General features: G+C 27.7%; 1 protein-coding gene across 1 annotated transcript; it reads left to right on the top strand.

Annotated features, from left to right (window-relative positions):
* Window positions 1-200: 200 nt before the first annotated feature.
* On the top strand, window positions 201-3,179 carry LOC100210916 (metalloproteinase inhibitor 3). The gene is made up of 2 exons (XM_065814274.1): window positions 201-424; window positions 2,495-3,179. The coding sequence occupies exons 1-2, from the start codon at window positions 304-306 to the stop codon at window positions 3,043-3,045; spliced, it is 672 nt and encodes a 223-aa protein (XP_065670346.1). The 5' UTR covers window positions 201-303; the 3' UTR covers window positions 3,046-3,179.
* Window positions 3,180-18,360: the final 15,181 nt, after the last annotated feature.

Below are 18,360 nucleotides of genomic sequence, written 5' to 3'. Positions count from 1 at the left end.
TTGATGCCAAACATTTATAAAAATAGAAATGTCAAACAATTAATACGATTAATTTTATCATCTAAATCAAAAACCCATTGACATATTACAAGATTTTTTTTATTTTATTCAAAGTTTCATGGAGACAAAATTTCATGGAGACATTGTTAACGCAAGTAAACATCTTCATGGAGATAAAAAAAAATAATAATAAATAAAATAAACAATAGCATTAGATTAATAAAAAAAAAAACTATTTACCTAACTAATTGCTTTAAATTAATTTTTCGACAATTTTTATTTTAAAAATAAGAAAGACGAAAAATGACGAATACATATGGTCTTTGTTTTTATCTACTTTTAGCAAGTTGTGGCATTAAAGTTGTTGTTAGCTGCATGTGCATGCCTATTCATCCACAGAACGTTTTCTGTAAAACAGAATTCAGTAAGTTCTTTTTACTATTCAAAAACATTTCAATTTTTAAAGGTTTATTTCATTTATACAATAAAATTTTTGTTTTATATTTAGGAAAGCATAAACTAGGGGGTAATTGTATCCTAAAATCTTAAAAAGAAACCAACAGCTTTTATACTTACTCCAAAAAACACTAAATTTATATTACCCCAGCCGGCACAGACGTCCGTTGGACGTCTATACGACGTCTTGTGGACGTCACAAGTCCGTTGGACGTCCTTAAAACGTTTAGCGAACATTCTGTGCTTGCTGGGATATTGTCTAGTTTTTATTTAGTTATATAGTTTTTATTTAACGATATAGCTACTTTGTAATAAAATGTGACTATTTTAGTAGAAAATATGTTTTCTAGTCATTTAAAAGAGTATTAGTTGAGTATTTTAAAAGATTACCTTTAACACGTGCTAAAAAAGTACCTTCACTTTTTTTAAACTATAAGGCATGAAGTAGCCAAAAGGATTGCCCTTGGACACTCATTTGATTATTTTCAAAAAACATTTGATTATTTTAATCAAACACATTATTTTCATGTAATTTATTTTCTGAATCACTTACATATTTGCTTTGTACTGATTTAACACAAATTATAACGACATTGTGAAAATTAACATTTGATCCATTGACTGCAATAACAATCGGTACTTTATTGACTAGTACCTTAAATAGTTATTCGCCATATTTTTTATTTATTTTTAGATTAATAAAAAAATTTTATTAACAAAAACTGAACTACTATTCCGGTATTATAACTAAACATGCGTATCTTATTGAATATTAAATTCATTTTTAATATCATCTAAAAAATGAGGGATCGAATACTGCTTAAGTTTTAAAAAAAGCAATTGCTCACAAGCAATTGCTTTGAGTAAAAGATAAAAAGAAAGTTATTTATTCAATAATTTAATCAAAATTTTTCAAAGCCAGATATCAAAACCAGAAATACATGCAAAGATTTTTATTGACCATAAAAACTCTCGATCAGCTATTTCCAAAACCTCAAGCGGAGCATAAAAACTATTTTTTTCAAGGAGCACTCGAAGTTGTGTTGTGTTTCTTAAAAATAAATGGCCTCAACTTTCATATTCAAGTCAATTAATATCGTGCAATTACAGAAAACAAATTTCTACTTATTTTGAAAAAAAGTATTTACATCAAGTAATTCTAGTCAAAAGCAATACTATATATCTTGCTATAGAAGTTTAAATTCTTTTTAATATATTTCCTAATTAAGAATTCTTAATCGCTATAATTAAAATATTATATATAGTTTCGAATATCTTTTTTGTTTGTTTCTTTTTTATTTTTGCTTTGTGTTCAATTATATTTGAAAATAAGTTTTAGAATTTATTATCTTTATTTTTTTGTCTTTTTTTTTTTGTTTGTTTGTTTTTTGTTATGTTTTTTTGTTTTTTTTTTGTTGTTTTTTTTTTTTAAAAAAAAAAAATTTTCTTCCTTTTTTTTTCTTTTTATATTTGATAACATTTTTAAAGACAAGATTTTATAGCTATATTATTTACGGATTATTGGGAGCCTGGCGATAAGACTATTTTGTCTTCTTCTTGCCCCCGCCATGTGTATATTTACGAGAGTTGTAATTATTTTAAACGGCAAACTTATAACTAAATAAAAAAAAAATATATATATATATAGTGTTGTATATAATACATATTATTTATAATCACTCTCTTAGTGGATGAAATATTATCTCTTTGTAATTGGCACATTCCCGCTAATTTTAAAAGCACACACTAAATACCGTAGAGTTCTACAAATTGAAATAAGTGTAACGCAAATCATTATGGGATTGATATGCATTCAAAATTAATTCGTGATATCACCGATTTTCTACGCTATTGCACATCAAGCAAAAATTGCCTTTTATAAGTAACATGTTATCTTTTAAAAAACAATATTTGAAATCAATGTTAGTTTTTTCAAATCTTATTTAGAACGCAGTAATCTTAAATTAGTGTAATAATAGTGTAAAAAAGATAACGCACTTTGTTTAAATTTTATAATTTTTTCTTTTATTTAATTTAGTTATCAAAGCAAGGATTCTTTCAAAGGAAATTATAAAAGTCAATTATACTGACGAAAACCTTCTAAACTTGGACATTCTTATTTCTCATCATGTTGTTTATAAAATACTGATCAAGTCTGTGTTGAAAAATGCAAAATCATCATATCAATTTAACTTGCAACAAATTCATTCCCTTTATACACCTGCAGTAGAAAGCAGTTGTGGAATTCGACTTGAAATTGGAAAACCTTATTTGCTGACAGGAAAGTTTGACAACACCAAACTTCAAATGAGCTTTTGCGATTTTCATATGAAATGGCACCATTTAACAAATGAAATAATTAAAGGTATTGGTGGAAAGTATGATTGCGCTTGTCAGGTTACAAACTGTATGAATGGTTATTGCGAAAAAAAAAATTCATGCAAATGGAACATCTCTTGGGATAAACCATTTGAAGACTGTGTATATAAACATTTAACGTGCGGAAAATCTTACGAAAAATGCCGATGGAGCAAAAATTCATCTTATAAACAATGTTTATTGGAAGAAAAATTCTTATCATTTCCATAGAATAACTATATGAAGTGGAAAACTAACTGATCTTACTTCATAAAATCGAAGTTAAATCAACATTATTTCTCTTACTTAAAAATATTACTTATAAAAGTTATTTAAACTAAATAATTGAATTTTGCTATTTCAAATATGACGAGATAATTATTTATTTTTATTTACACATGTGCCAAATTTACATATGTATATCAAAACTGTTTAGAGTATTAAGTAATTTAGAGTACCAGAGCTTTTATATATATATATATATATATATATATATATATATATATATATATATATATATATATATATATATATATATATATATATATATATATATATATATATATATATATATATATATGTATAAATAGACTGCTACATTTTGGGGTCATAAAAAAATTTAAAGTACCGTGGAGTTTTATTAATAGAATTTTTTTATTTTTAATTTTGACCATTTTCAGGGGTTGCTCAAGTGCCCCAATTGCCTGAATTTAGACTTTTTTAAGCCTATTTTTGGCATATTTGAGCAAGTTCTAAAAACTCAAAATAATTAATTTTTTTTCTTTCCAGAGTTTCTTTTAAGTTAGAAGAAACAAATAAAAATGCATGGTATTTTTATTTATCTGAAATTTTTCATGCAATTTTATCTATAAAATTGCAAGTTTATGCAATTTTTTCCAATTTTTACGCAACGTAATAACTTTTTTGATATGTTAAGTCATTTGGAAAAAACACCAGATATGTTGCATAAAACGTCTAGCAATTTCATTTTAAAAATTTCTTGATAATAGTGTTATTTTTTACAAATATTATGTTATATTTTTATATTGTTTTTTTGTTTTTCTTGGAGGTTTTGCTTTTTCCTACATACTTTCTTTTGTATTTGTGCAAGAATAAAAGTGGATCTTGTCTTTTTTCTTCCTTTCTAGTAATATCAATGAGTTTAACAGTTCTTTCAGAGCAATCATTAATATCTGCAAGATTAAAAACAGCATCTTTAAATTTAAGATAGATATCGTTACAAGTCCAATATTCTGGCGGGGTTTTCATCCATTGAAAGTCACTTTTACTCTGCCCTATCATAAGGAATAAAAGCCACGAATTTTCGGTGACCAATTCAACTAAGCTTGGTGGCTTCGGTCCACTGAAGTCTAAAGAATTGAGAACCTCTATATTAGCTTTTATTCGAGCTAACAAATATTTATCTAAGCTACGAAATTCAAAGCTGTATAGTTTTTGAGCAATTTCACAATTTCTTTCTTCACAGTTTTCATCAGCTAAGGCTAGAAAAATAAGGTAAGGGTCCGGAAACCATGTGTGCCGTTTGATTGATTCAATGACTGATTCTGCCCTAATCAGATTGTACTCCTTAAAACTATTCATTTGGCACAGAGCTCTCATATCTTGGATAAACAAAAAATTGTTAAGTAACTAGCTTTCCTTAAAAAAAATTATATTTTAGAAACTTTTATTCAAAACTTTTTATTCATAATAGAATCCTTATATATATATATATATATATATATATATATATATATATATATATATATATATATATATATATATATATATATATATATATATATATATATATGTATATATATATATATATATATATATATATATATATATATATATATATATATATATATATATATATATATATATATATCATACTTGTTAACTTGGTACCTACCTGACGAGGAGCCACAGCAGATAGTTCAGCTTAGAGAAACCAGCTAGTATAGAAAACAGCCACAAAAGTTGCCACTTCAGTAATTTTATTTTTCAGTCGATTTGTCAGACTGGGTATTGCATTCATCTTAAGCTGGAGCTTTAGGTAGTAGATGCCTATAAAAATATACATTTTTATTTTTTTGAAAAGCTAAATACTTGATCATGCATAACAAATTCATTTTTTTTTGCTATGAAGCTATAATTTTTTAACTTTGGACTTTTTCCTATCATAAAACTACAACTCTCTACCTTTTGCCATAAAACGGGCATGGTGGATTGCTCCGGGTGTACGAAACTTGTACTTTTCCTCAGAAATCACCATAAGTGTAAGCTCTGTCAGCTCAAAGTAGTCCTTCCTTGTAGCCCCATCCTATTTTTGTCTTATAAAGAATAATAGAATTAAACAAGAAAAATCTAGGATATATTACTACTTCATAGTACATATTGTATACATAACTACGTATTAAAATATCTAGTTATCGGGCTACCTTTTTCAGAGACCCATGGGTGATAATATTCGTGCAGAACGTTATACTTTCATGCTTTTGATGACCAAGCCATGATTCATCTGGAATATCTCAACAACTTTTTATTTAAAATGTCAAAAAAAAATTATGAGCTCAAAATTGAAAAAATACTAGGGTACAATAATATTTTACAAAAATGTTAACCGATTTTGTAAAATCCTACCTGGTTCTCTACATCAAGATCATTCCATGCTAATTTTAATATTTTAAACAGCATATTATCTGGTACAGAAGTAACACTACTTGAACAATTTTTCCAGAAATGTGTTATGTGTAGCTCGTTTACATGATGTCGGCATGCAATAGATAAAACTGGTCGCTGAAAAACTTCATTTACCAGTAAAAATACAGTTCCATTTTTTTTTCCAGTGTTGATTCTGGTTGTATCAAATGTAACCGCTTGTATACTGTTTGTAAGGTCAAAGCAATTCAAGATATCTCTGATCGCATTTTTTTGATTTTCGCTAGTTTCGGAAGAAATTGTTGGCATTCCCAACAGGTGCGTTTCCATGTTACCGTTTATTAATATTGCTAATCGGTCTTTTTCCAATTTTTTCCGATCAGTATATTTATGACATACTTTTCCATCAAAATGGAGTTGAACTAAAATGTTCTTATTATTATTTCTGAAATTTCTCAAATGGTCCTTGATCCTCTTTGATTCATCATAAATGACTTTATCTGCTGCTTTTAATGCTGCAGAGGTCGAACATTTAAATTCGTCTATATTTCCACCTGATTTAGCAATTATACTATTAACCATGGCAGTGTGCTGCCTATGACTTATTCCTTCCCCAACAGCAGTATCAGCAGTTCTCTTGAGAATATCTTTTGGCAGTAGATCAGTATCTGCTTTTTTGACTTTCTTCTTTAACTCTGGATCTGGATATGGGAAATCATCATTATCTTTTATTTTTATCGGATCCATTTGAGCTGAATTCACTCTCTGACATGTTTTCATTCAAACTTGATCTCATTTCAAACTTGGATAAACTCCTGTTAACAGAGGAAATGCACCTTGTGTCTAATCCACCTATTCTTGTTTTTCTATCTCCTAATTGGTCTAATAAAAAGGCAACATCTTCAGTCTTGCCTCGACAACTTCTTTTCTTATCAGCTTTAATGATTGCAACCAGAGTATCGAGCTCAGGTGCAATCCAAAAGATCCTTTTCATCTGAGTTAAAAATTTCCTCCTTTTTTCAATTTCTGATAAAGTTTGTCTTCATTTGTTTGTTTTTTTAATAGTTTCCAGGTTTGGATCAGCTTCTCTATCTTTTTACTAAAAAATGTGATTTGTAGATTCTGAACATTTTACAACAATCTATTTCTGTTAATTAATTTATTCACCAGCAGACACTTGTTAAATTAATTGTTTTCCTCTAATAAATAATAATATACAAATAAAAGAAAAAAATATACAGTCAGGTACCTACCTAATTGTTTGTAATGGCAAAATCTGAAATCCACCCTTCAACAAAGGTGCAATTAACTTTGAAAGAGTGCAGCATAAAGAGTTTTCATTATGGCATCTGATTTCAAAGTGTTTTGTCAACGGACAGTAGATAATTCTAATTTTTTTTTGTTTTGGATGCTTCTCCTTTAAATGTAAGGAGTATCGCAAAACCTCTTGCTCTGAAGAAAATTTGTCTTTCGGTAAGGATGACCTGGATTCTCCAACCAAAAAGTTTACTTTTTTACTTTTTCCTGACATGAATAAAACTGTAGTAAATAGCTCTAATAAGCATATGAAGTAAGTATATCATGAAAGTTATCAACAATTATATCCCGCGCTTTTAAATGAAAATTAAATATCGTCTTTACTAAAAAGTAATTTGCATAACGTGTTTAAGCAAGGACGCAAAAGTATTAAAGTAAACGCAAAACGTAAAAATTGGTAAAAATCCGCATAACTATGCAATTTTTTAGTTAGGTTTAGACAAAATATTATAAGCAAATTAAATTATCATGCATTTTTATTTTTTTCTACTAACTTAGAAGAAACTCTGGAAAGAAAAAAAATAGAATTATTTTGAGTTTTAGAACTCGCTCAAATGTAATGAAAATATGCTTAAAAAAGAGTAAAAAAGTCTAAAATTAGACGATTGGGGCACTTGAGCAACCCCTAAAATTGGTTGAAACTCAAAAAATAAAAAAATCTACTACTAAAATAGGGGTCTGCGCAACAGATAAAACTCCATGGTACTTTAAATCTTTTCATGACATCAAAATGAACCAGTCTAATATATATATATATATATATATATATATATATATATATATATATATATATATATATATATATATATATATATATATATATATATATATATATATATATATATATATATATATATGTATAACTCTTCCTGATGATCCAGCAATGGTGAAACTTAAAGTTGAAGAAAAAAGTTAGATAAGTGTTTTTTACTAATTTATATATATATATATATATATACCAATAAAAAAGAAAATACAATTACAGAACAGCTTTATTAAAAATATAATCTGCAGGACTTCCAGAAGACCATATGATCTTTTCATGAATCCCTTTACAATGTCAAATGTAATAATAAAGAATCAAATTAACGAATAAAAATAAATCAACATAAACTACATATAACTGTGCATCTAAAATATGAATATACTGGATAAAATATATGCAACAAAAAAAATAAAAACAAAACATATATTTTTTTATTTTTGTTTAAAAGAAGTAAAAGTCAAAGACAAATCAAAATTAGGCAAAACTATTTTATTCAATAAAAAGGACCATGATAAAAAATAAAAAGTTGTTCAAATTTAGTTTGGCAGAAGAGTTCTTAAAGATTTTTTCCATTACAAAAATTGTATTTGTTTGTTATAAAGATTTGTAAACACATTAGGAGACAAATGATTTTTACATTCAAACATAAAACATAAAATATTATAAACATTTAGTTTGTATACATTTAAGGTTTTCATTTTTCTCAGAACTGGTTTTGAATTTGAAAAACGATTTACAAAATTAATTAAGCAAGCTGCGTATTTCTGATGCTGATAAAGATATTTAAGTTTATTTTTGTTTATATTCAATGCAACCAAAGGGTTATAAATACTGCCTATAACACATTTATAAACATTTTTCTTGAACAATACAATAACCACTTTCCACTTACAGAAAAAGAAATAAAAATTAAATACTTGAATACATGAAACTATATACTTGAAATACATGTCCATGGATTACAGAAGGAATAAAAAAATCCTCGAAGAAAAAACTAAAATTATGCAACAAGTATTTAAAAAAATAGGAATCAAATAATTACTTACGATCTATAAACAATACAAATTTCTTTTTAAAAAAATTTTTAAAAAATCTAAAAAGTTTTTTTCAACATGAACATAGTGGTAGTGTTAAAAAAACATGGAATATTATGAAATTATTGGTAAAAACAAATTAAAATCAAAAACTTTACCCTCCATAATCGAGGAAAATGGATCTCCGAAAAATTTAATAATTTAATTTGTAAATGTTGGCCCAATCCTAGCATCACAAATAAACAATTCGATTAAATCATTTAATAACTATTTTATTGACCATACCACCTTACTGGTAATGATCTAAAGTTAGAGGAATTCAAAGAAGCAAAAAAAAAAAATTAATATATAAAAAATCCTCTTTTTAATTTTTAATCGATTCGAACGGGAGCTGTACGAGAAAAATTTAAAATAGAGAAAATTTTACCAATATTTAAAACTGGAGACACGACATCATTTACCAATTATAAACCAATTATAAAATCTCATTCTTCTAGTATTTTACAAGCTTCTGGAATTAATAATCTACAATAGTCTCTATAAATATCTAATAATTAACAAAATTTTAAGTAAATATTAGTACGGTTTTCTAACGAATCATTCAACAGAACATGCAACTATAGACCTCATGAACAACATCAGCTCATCTTTTGATAAAGGACAGTTTGTATTGGGATTCTTTATTCTTACAAAAGCTTTCGATACGATTAACCAAAAAATTCTTATTGAAAAAATATGGTATAAAAAACAAAGCTATTAAATGGTTTACCAGTTATTTAAATAACAGACAACAATGTGTCATAATCGACGATATTCCTAGTTCAAAGCTATTTAAATACAAATGCGGTGTTCCACATTGATCAATTCTTGCCCCCTTATTATTCCTTACATACATCAATGACATTACTAAAGCATATACAAATCTCAATTGCATGTTTGCTGATAGTACAAATCTGTCTTATTCATCTTCTTCTACTGATGATCTTTTTGATAGAGTAAAACTTGAGCTTCAACAACTTAAAATATGGTTCAGTCCTAATAAGTTATCAATAAACGTACACATAACTATTTATATTTTATTTCATTCAAAGCAAAAAAAATGACACTTTCATCAGTTCTCCCTCTGTAAGTATCAATTACAACATTACTGAAAGAACCCAGACAATTAAATTTATTGGAGTGGTTATAGACAAAAGTGTTTCATGGACAGCCCACATAAAGGCCATCAACACTCAAATATCTAAAAATCTTGGTTTACTTTTCAAAGCTATATCATTTTTATCACAAAGAAACTTGAAAATTCTTTACTTTTTGTTAATACATACACAGTAAAAAAATACCTGTTATATTTTGAAAATAACGCTAGATTTCGTGTTTTTATAACGGGTAATTGCCGTTATGTTCAATATATTACTCATATGAAAAACACTTAGAATAATACATTAAACATAACGGTAATTAACCGTCATAAAACACGAAATCTGGCGCTATGTTTGCGTTATGTAAGCGTTGTGTTTGAAACCCTGATATAACGGGTAATTACCCGTCATTTTTACTCACTTAACTTTAAAAAATAAATAAATATATATATATGTATATATATAAAGAAGAATATTAAAATATTAAAGAAATATTCAAGAAAAAGATGTAATATCGTTCTACTTAAAAAACTCAAGCCAAAGCTTCTGATATCACTAAGTCTAATAAGTTTGTTATTTTCTTGTTATTTATTTAAAATATTGGTTGATTTACATTTTGAGTTGATTACATTTTGAGTGTTTAAAGTCACCACATATATGCAAACCTGAATTTCGATTTTTTATTATAACTTATTGGAGTAATTGATTCTACTCTTTAGATAGACCCACAAAAAATTATTTCTGAAACTGTACAAACTGAGCACCACATTTACTCAGTTTTGTCATTATATAAATAACTATTAGTCAAATTAAAAGAAATGATTGCTTCATGACTATAAATGTATACCCCATGTCCCCTATTAATCAGTTTGTTTTGTCTCGAGAAGGAATAACTCAGAATATTTGTTGTTGATGAATCACTTTGCTTTGTTTCATATATAACTACATATATATATTTTAGTCTATTTATTTCAATTAAGACAGAAAATTATTCATCTCGACTCTGAGTTAAAGATTGATACTTTATAAATTTAAACTGACTTTATATCTTTAAATAAACACCCGGGTTGGATGCCTAAAACTAATATCTTTTTTCCGACTCCCTCTTCTCTCACCCCTCTTATTGCTTATGAGTTTTAATGTAGAAACTCATAGGTGAATTATACACAAGTATCAGGGAAAAAGGGGCGGTTGAAGGACGTTTTTTTAGTTTTTACTTATTATCAACAAAAAAAACCATATCACAAAACTTTAAAAAAAAAAAATTCAAAAAATATATGTCAGTCACTATTAAGAATAAAAAATTTAAGTGTATTAAGGCTTTAAAAATTCGACTTTTAAAAAATTTCGATAGTTCAAAATTAATAAACGTTTATTTCTCACCATAATTTTAAAATCATGTCAGCATAATAAATTCTATTGAATTATATTAAAACAGCTGTAAAAAAATGTGCATTTGACTGCAAGCCACACTCTAGACTATATTTCCCTCCTACCCCTTCCTTGTGTTACGCACCCGAGAGTAATTAAATAAAAAATGGTTTCGCACTATTTATTTTTCAAGAAAAAAATTTTTACTTTTAGGTGTTCAGACTTATTTATCTAAGTAGAAACGTTATTATTTCAAATCTCTCCATCATAGATAAAAGAGGCGTTATCCTAAGCTTATTAGGACCCCCTCCCCCTCCCCTCCCCCTCGTTTATTAATTTTTACTTGTTATCAAAAAAAAAAAAAAAAAAAAATCAGTGGAAATCAGTCTTATTTAGAATCAGTCTTAATTAGAAAATAATTATTTCAGTCATTAATAAAAACAAAAACTTTCAGTGTAAACAGGGTTTAAAAACGGCTGACCAAGAAAATCTTGATTTGTCGAAAATGAGCTTTTAATTTTTTTCTTACCTAAGTATAAAAATTATATCAGCAAATGAAATCCTATTGAAATTATTATAAAACAGCTCTTAGAAAATGCACATATTTAACTGCAAGCCATGCTAGATTGAAATAGTTTTATGTGTGTTTTGTAAAAGATATTAGTTTGGGTTAATAAACTCAAATTTTTGGTAAAAGATTACTACATCTGTCCAACAACATCTGTTGAGTAGTCCAAGATCATCTGTATTATTCTTTTACTCTAATAACATCTGCCCGATATTATCTGAAAATTCAACGATCCCTGACAACATTTTTAGAAAGATGTAACTACATCATGTAATTTTTCACCAATAACATCTGGAAGAACTTTCTCCAATGTAGTTACATCTGAAAAAAATTCTATATGTAATAACATCTGGTTAAAATAATGCATTATTAGTTAGTATTTTTTTCCAGATGAAGTTACATCTGCAAAAATCTCTATATGTAACAACATCTTATTGAAATTATGCATTATTAGTTAATTTATCTTAAAAATAACTTCATCTTAAAATCTGCAGATGTAATTGCACAGATGTTATTACACTGATAATTTAAAAGATGTATCTACATCTGTAGAATCCACAAATGAAGTTGTACAGATATTATTACACTTAGATAATTTAAAAGATGCATCTGTAATATTCATTTAATTTTAGCACAAATGTTATTAAACATCAATGAAGTTTCAGATATTTTTGGACAGATGTTATTAAACATCAATGAAATTTCAGATGTTTTTGGACAGATGTTATTATACCTCATTATATTTACAGATGTTGTTTGCTATTGTTTTGCAGTGGAAGCTATTAAAGTTCCACCACTTATATGGTACCATCAGGCCGTAATAGTCTTAAAAGAAGGAAGAAATATTTTATTTATGTGCAAGAGAGTACTAGACAAATTATAATATTTGGATAGATGTACAATATTGAGAGGTGGTGTTTGAAATGGAAGTATTATTAGTGGTTAAGTTAGAGTTAAGTAAGTGTTATTTAAGTGTTCTCTAAGTTGTGTAAGTTATTGTGTTTGGTGTTTGTAGTGTTCTAAATGTTTAAGTTTTGTATGTCATTTAATGCCTTTATTTGTATGAATCAGTGTGTTTGTAAATACTTTTTGTGTTGAATGCAATGCATTCTAGTAGAACTGCTCTGAGCAGTAAACGCCTTAGGGAAGAATAACAAGTTAAAAGAGTGTAGCAGATTGAGATAAAAGTACAAAAGGACAGATGCCCAGTGAAAAACAAAGAGCCTCTAAAAAGAGAAATAATGAAAATAAATCATAGATACATGTAGTAAATATAAACAAAAATAATAAACCATAGCCAAGGAAAGTAAAAGTCATTTACTATTGTGATAATAAAAAAAAGTTGTTAATGTAGAGCGTAAATTGGATTCATCTGGTTCAAAATGATTATATTGATATGGTTAGATCGAATTGTTTGTGTTATGTTTAATTTCCATTTAGTCAATATGTTTTAATGCGGTTTTTGGTTTTAAATTTATATTAAGACTAACTTTTGTGTACTTGAATACAAATATTTGGTGTAATTTTAAACTTAGTTTAATTTATACGGTTATTAGTAAAACAATTCATTTCAAATTTAGTTTCTACTTAGTTCAATTTATATAGTCTATTTTCATACTAGTTTTATAATCAGTTTATACGCAAATTAATGTTTACGTTTTAGTATAGTTATTCTTTTAGTATTTAGTTTAAATTTAAATTAATGCGGTGTACTATAAATATCAGTTTTGTATTAAATTTATTGTATTAGTTGTGCGATTTAGTGATGGCGTTTTGTTTTTAGTTTATATTTATTTTAATTTTATACGGTATATTGAAATTATTTGCTTAAGCTTTTGTTTATATTTAAATTACGTATATATGGTGTGGTGCAGCAGTTCGTTTTATATTTAGCATATATATAATTAAATTTAATTAACGTGGTTTAATTCTTATTTGTTTTACATTTAATTTACTTTAAATGGTTTAAAAAAATATTCGTTTTTTATGTTTAAATTTTATTTAGTTTTAATTACTTCATACAGTACAGTCCAATTCATTTAGTCTAAAATTAGTTTGTATGATTTGAACGCTTAAGGTCCGTAGTAAATTGGATACATGGGAAGAGTAGGTACTACCTTTCAACCTAAGACTTCCACAAGAAAGAAACCACATAACTTTTTCTTGTGTTTATGTAAAAACTTGTATTAATAAATGAAGAAATGAGGTAGAAAAAAAAAATTAATTAGAAATCTGGCTATAAGTACTTTAAATGTTAAAACCAAAACAAATAAGATTGCCATCATTGTGATGAGGATAATGTGATAAACAAATAACATAATACTACAAAATTACTCATTTTATTATACCTAAAGCAAAACAACAGCAGTATTATAATAAACAGTGACAATATACACATAATATAAAAAGGAAAGTACGCGCGGAATAACTTACAGAAAGAGTATAAAAGTTTATCAGCGTTAAAAATAAATTGTAAATTATGTAGTAAAATACCAGATTCTCGTCAAGAAATGGATATAATATTGACCTTTACAAAGATGTAACACTGTGGTATGTGACGTTTTGAATATTTTAATGCTGATTCCTAGAAATCCCCGTCGAGGTGTCATCCTCAAAACAAGCAAGTAAAACCCACCTCTACGTCTGCGTCAAAGCCTTATGTTGCAACATTTGAGAGGACATACTACTGCTTTCCCAACCCCCTTTCCTTCCTTGTATTAAGGGCTCGAGAGTATTTGGAAGCACTTGTAGTTTGTATTGTTCGAGTACTTTAGATCATTTTTGGTACTTTAAACCACTTGTGGTACTTTAAAATAAAAGAATAGCCGTCTATACTAAAAGACCTCGCAAACGCGTATATAGAGGCCTGGCGCTGGGGGCCAACAATATTCTAAAGTTATTTTGTTTAATAATTGCAAGCAACGTCTTTAACTAAATTTTTAACTAAAGTACAACTATTAATAAGTTCATAGATCCAAAAAATGGGATCTATGAACTTATTAAAAACAATAAGGAAAATAAAGGAAAAGTTTTCTGGCTTCCTCATGAAAAAGTAGAATATATTCGTAGGTGAATATTATACCGCAAGACAATATGCCTGACAGTTAGATAAACTGTTTGCGAAAGGAACTTTCCATCTGAATATTCAACAGAAACCAAATTTGGCTATAAAAGACCTCGTGATCCTCCATCAGTTTTTACATGTATCAAACCTAGTTTAATACCTACTCTTCCACCGCCATTAAGAACAACTTTTAAAGTAGGTATGTGTGTAAAAATTTCAAACCATTTATTTATTCAAGTTTTATATATGGTTCGGAAGAGCTTTAAATTTGTAATAAAATGGTGAAAACATTATGAAAAAAGAATCATTACAAAAAAAGTTATGCTCATTTAAGTAACATTACTTTTTATGAAGCATTGCTTAAGAAAAATGCAACTTACGTATAAAACTCGCGTTCGGCTAACGGCAGCTTTGTAATAGAATCATTGTTAATTTGCGCTTGATTTTGCATAGTGAAATGTGCAAAACGATTAAAAAACGTATTTAAAAGATAAAAAAAGTTTCGAATTTAAGTAACAAAATATTTTTAATGGTTAAAACGTAATAGTAAAATTTATTACTTTGTAATATGACTCTAATAGTCATAAGCTGTACCTCCAGGAAGTTGATCAATAGCTACAACCATACATACTGATTCCGTTGTCAAGTGCACAGCATTTATATGAACACCCTCCTGGGTTGTTGAATCAAAACCAAGTGTCAGATCTTTTGTTGTAAATGCTATCTCAGCAGCCTGCAAGTCTGAAAGCACATCAAGCTCACCCATCATTTGTTCTACAGTTGTACGATGTGGAATTTGACTAAATCGATAGCCAGTATGTTCCCCAATTTTACGGAGCAGAGATGGCACACTTTGTGTAGGAACTTGGCACACAAGCATGTCATATATCAGTCTCTTAATATCTGCTGAGTAGCATATTTCATTATTGGTGTTTTGTGTTACTTGCTTAATTTCCTCCAACTCTTCCTGTAAATTCTGAATTTCATTTTGCAGTACAAGAATTGCAGAATTTTTTTCAGCAAGTTGTTGGTGTTGCGCTAATCAAATCGTAATAAACGTAAATCATTTGGATTGGCTGTTTGTATATAACAATTAATGTCCCCCTTGGGAATTTGTATAAATAGCGAGTTTATTGAAGTCTCGCTCTCTTGAAGTAACCTATCAAACAACAACGGACTCGAGCAACTCTAGCTGTGATCTACAATCTTCTTTGTGTTTATCGCATATTTGTATAATAATATTATTTAATATATTAATAAATTGAACTCGTTGTATACCACTCTTAAGTACTACAACATGGAGCCCACGGAGAATACGAAGAGAATATTTTGAAGTCCTGAAGTCCACGATAGAGACTAAAAGACAAAATTAAAGAAGCGATATATAAAGAAAAAGTTGTGATCAATTAATCAGCTAAGTGAATTTATTATTTGTTTATGAGAATTTCTATTAAAGATATACATTAAGATTTATTTACAATTAAGTTTCAACTTTTGGATCGTTTGTCGATCGTTAACTACAACAGTTGGCTTAACATTGCCTTTTGATAAGAAAACTTTCTTTGCGTGGATGTCAACTGTTGTTTCAAACAAAAAATTTGATTTTGAAGTTTTTTCAACTGTAAATTTAAAAACTTTTCTTTTAACTTTTTTCTAAGTTGAGAAATTATCTTTTCCTTACGAGTAATAACTTGATTTAGATATTTAAATATATATGCTCTAGCCTTTGCATTATCTTTTAAACCTTTAATATCCTCTTTATGCTTTCTCTTCTTAATTGCCATTTCGTTTGCCAAAATGGTTAATCTCTTTCTTATAACCTTTTTTCTGGGACTCAACTAGTCAGCTCTCAAACTGGATAGTGGTTCATGTGAAGAGGTTTTTAAAGTAGGACGAGATAAAGGAGATAAGTGATCACTATTCGATACAGATGAAACACTGAATTGTTGAGAAGAAAATGAAGAACATGTAGGAAAGTCAATTGAGGTTGCATTCGATTGCGATGTTTGTGCCACAGCAGATGTTGTTATTTGGTATGCAAAGAGCATGTTGCAGGTATCAAAAAATGGTTTCGAATTTCGTGAAAAATGGTTTACAAAGACTTTCGATGTTCTAACTCGTTGCTGAATCTGGCTTATACAAATTTTGATGTTAAAATACTTACCGATTAGTTCTACAGTTACTTTATATGAATCGTTGTTAGTTGCAAATATATGCAGTACATGTCCATTTCTACAGCCAATGTTTAAATGAGCTGGTATTGGAAAATTACAAGCTAAATAAGTTTTAGCTTTACCATAAAATAGATTTGTTTTCTTCTGAGGTCCCATGATGCACTAAATTAAATTCAACAATCAAAATACTACTATTTAATTGGGTCAGCTATTAATCTAAATTAAAAAATTTAAAAAATTACCATTAATCTATAAAAAAATTTTTTAAATATATGTATAATTTTTATATATCATATATAGCTTAAGGTGGCTATATGGTAAATTATGAGTATGGAAAAAGCTGAGAAAATGCAGTTTTTGTTTTTAATGAATTTTACGCAGAATCATCATAAAATAGTGTTATATAATTTTAATTTTAACATTTTAAATTTTATTTTGCAGAATTTTGCCTTTAAACTAATTTTGGTGTGTGAAAAGAGTTAGCCATCAAAAAAAAAAAAATTAATATATAACGACCGTAATTATACTTATTTGTTTTTGTGTACATCATTTAACAATTTAAAAAAAAGAAAACCCAAATATCTTTAGTAGTAGAAGGCTATTAAAAAAAAGTTTGTATAACAGTTCTTATAAAATATATCATTATAATGAATAAAAAATCAAAAATACTGAATTCTCCACTGTCAAAAACCACCCCTCCTCCTAACACTATGTTACGGAAGTGGAAATACATACCTCCACTGCGCGGAAAAATAGGGTATGTGGTCATGAATATTTTTTGATGATATTTGGCAGGCACATAGAAAATAGATCTATACAGTTGACTGAAAAATTTCAAATATGTACCAACACGCCTTTGATATCAATGCAGTGCCAGAACAGGAACAAAATTTTAAATAGCAATAAAAAAACTGAAAAATTTATTACACGTAAAACAAAACCATAATTTATTCAAGATGAAACATTCTACTTTTTTAATAAAGTCTAAGCTGATATAAAATTCTAAAAAAAAGACAAATGAATACATTCTTACTCTTTTCCAGATGCCAGTGGGAAGCGACATCAATACTCTTATTCAGGTTTGCTTCCATTGCCAATTAATTTTATACAAGATTTTGTATTAGACTATATGCATTTAGTTTGTCTCGGAGTGGTGTGTCGTTTGTTACATTTTTTAAAAGGTGCATTTATTGGTATATTTGATGGTCGGTTGTCGTCCGTGCAGCAAAATATAATTTCTGAGCAGTTAAAGTTTATTTTTCTAATTCTGATTTATAATTCTGAGTTTCTAATTCTAATTTATAATTCTGAGTTGTTAAAGTTTAATGGAAGATTGCCAAGTGACTTTGTCCGCCAACCAAGGTTAATATGTGAATTGAATTGGTGGAAAGCAACCGAGCTACGTAGTTTCCTTCTTTATACTGGTTTGGTTGCATTGAAAGGTGTATT

The sequence above is a fragment of the Hydra vulgaris genome, chromosome 12, assembly GCF_038396675.1.
Source record: "Hydra vulgaris chromosome 12, alternate assembly HydraT2T_AEP".
Lineage (NCBI taxonomy): Eukaryota > Metazoa > Cnidaria > Hydrozoa > Anthoathecata > Hydridae > Hydra > Hydra vulgaris.
This window is presented reverse-complemented; position numbering and strand designations above follow the sequence as displayed.

Excerpts from the sequence above, each read along its gene's own strand:
- LOC100210916 (XM_065814274.1), top strand. The coding sequence starts at position 304 with ATGACGAATACATATGGTCTTTGTTTTTATCTACTTTTAGCAAGTTGT. Across the intron at positions 425-2,494 it reads TTTCTGTAAAACAGAATTCA|TTATCAAAGCAAGGATTCTT; the intron begins GTAAGTTCTTTT and ends TATTTAATTTAG.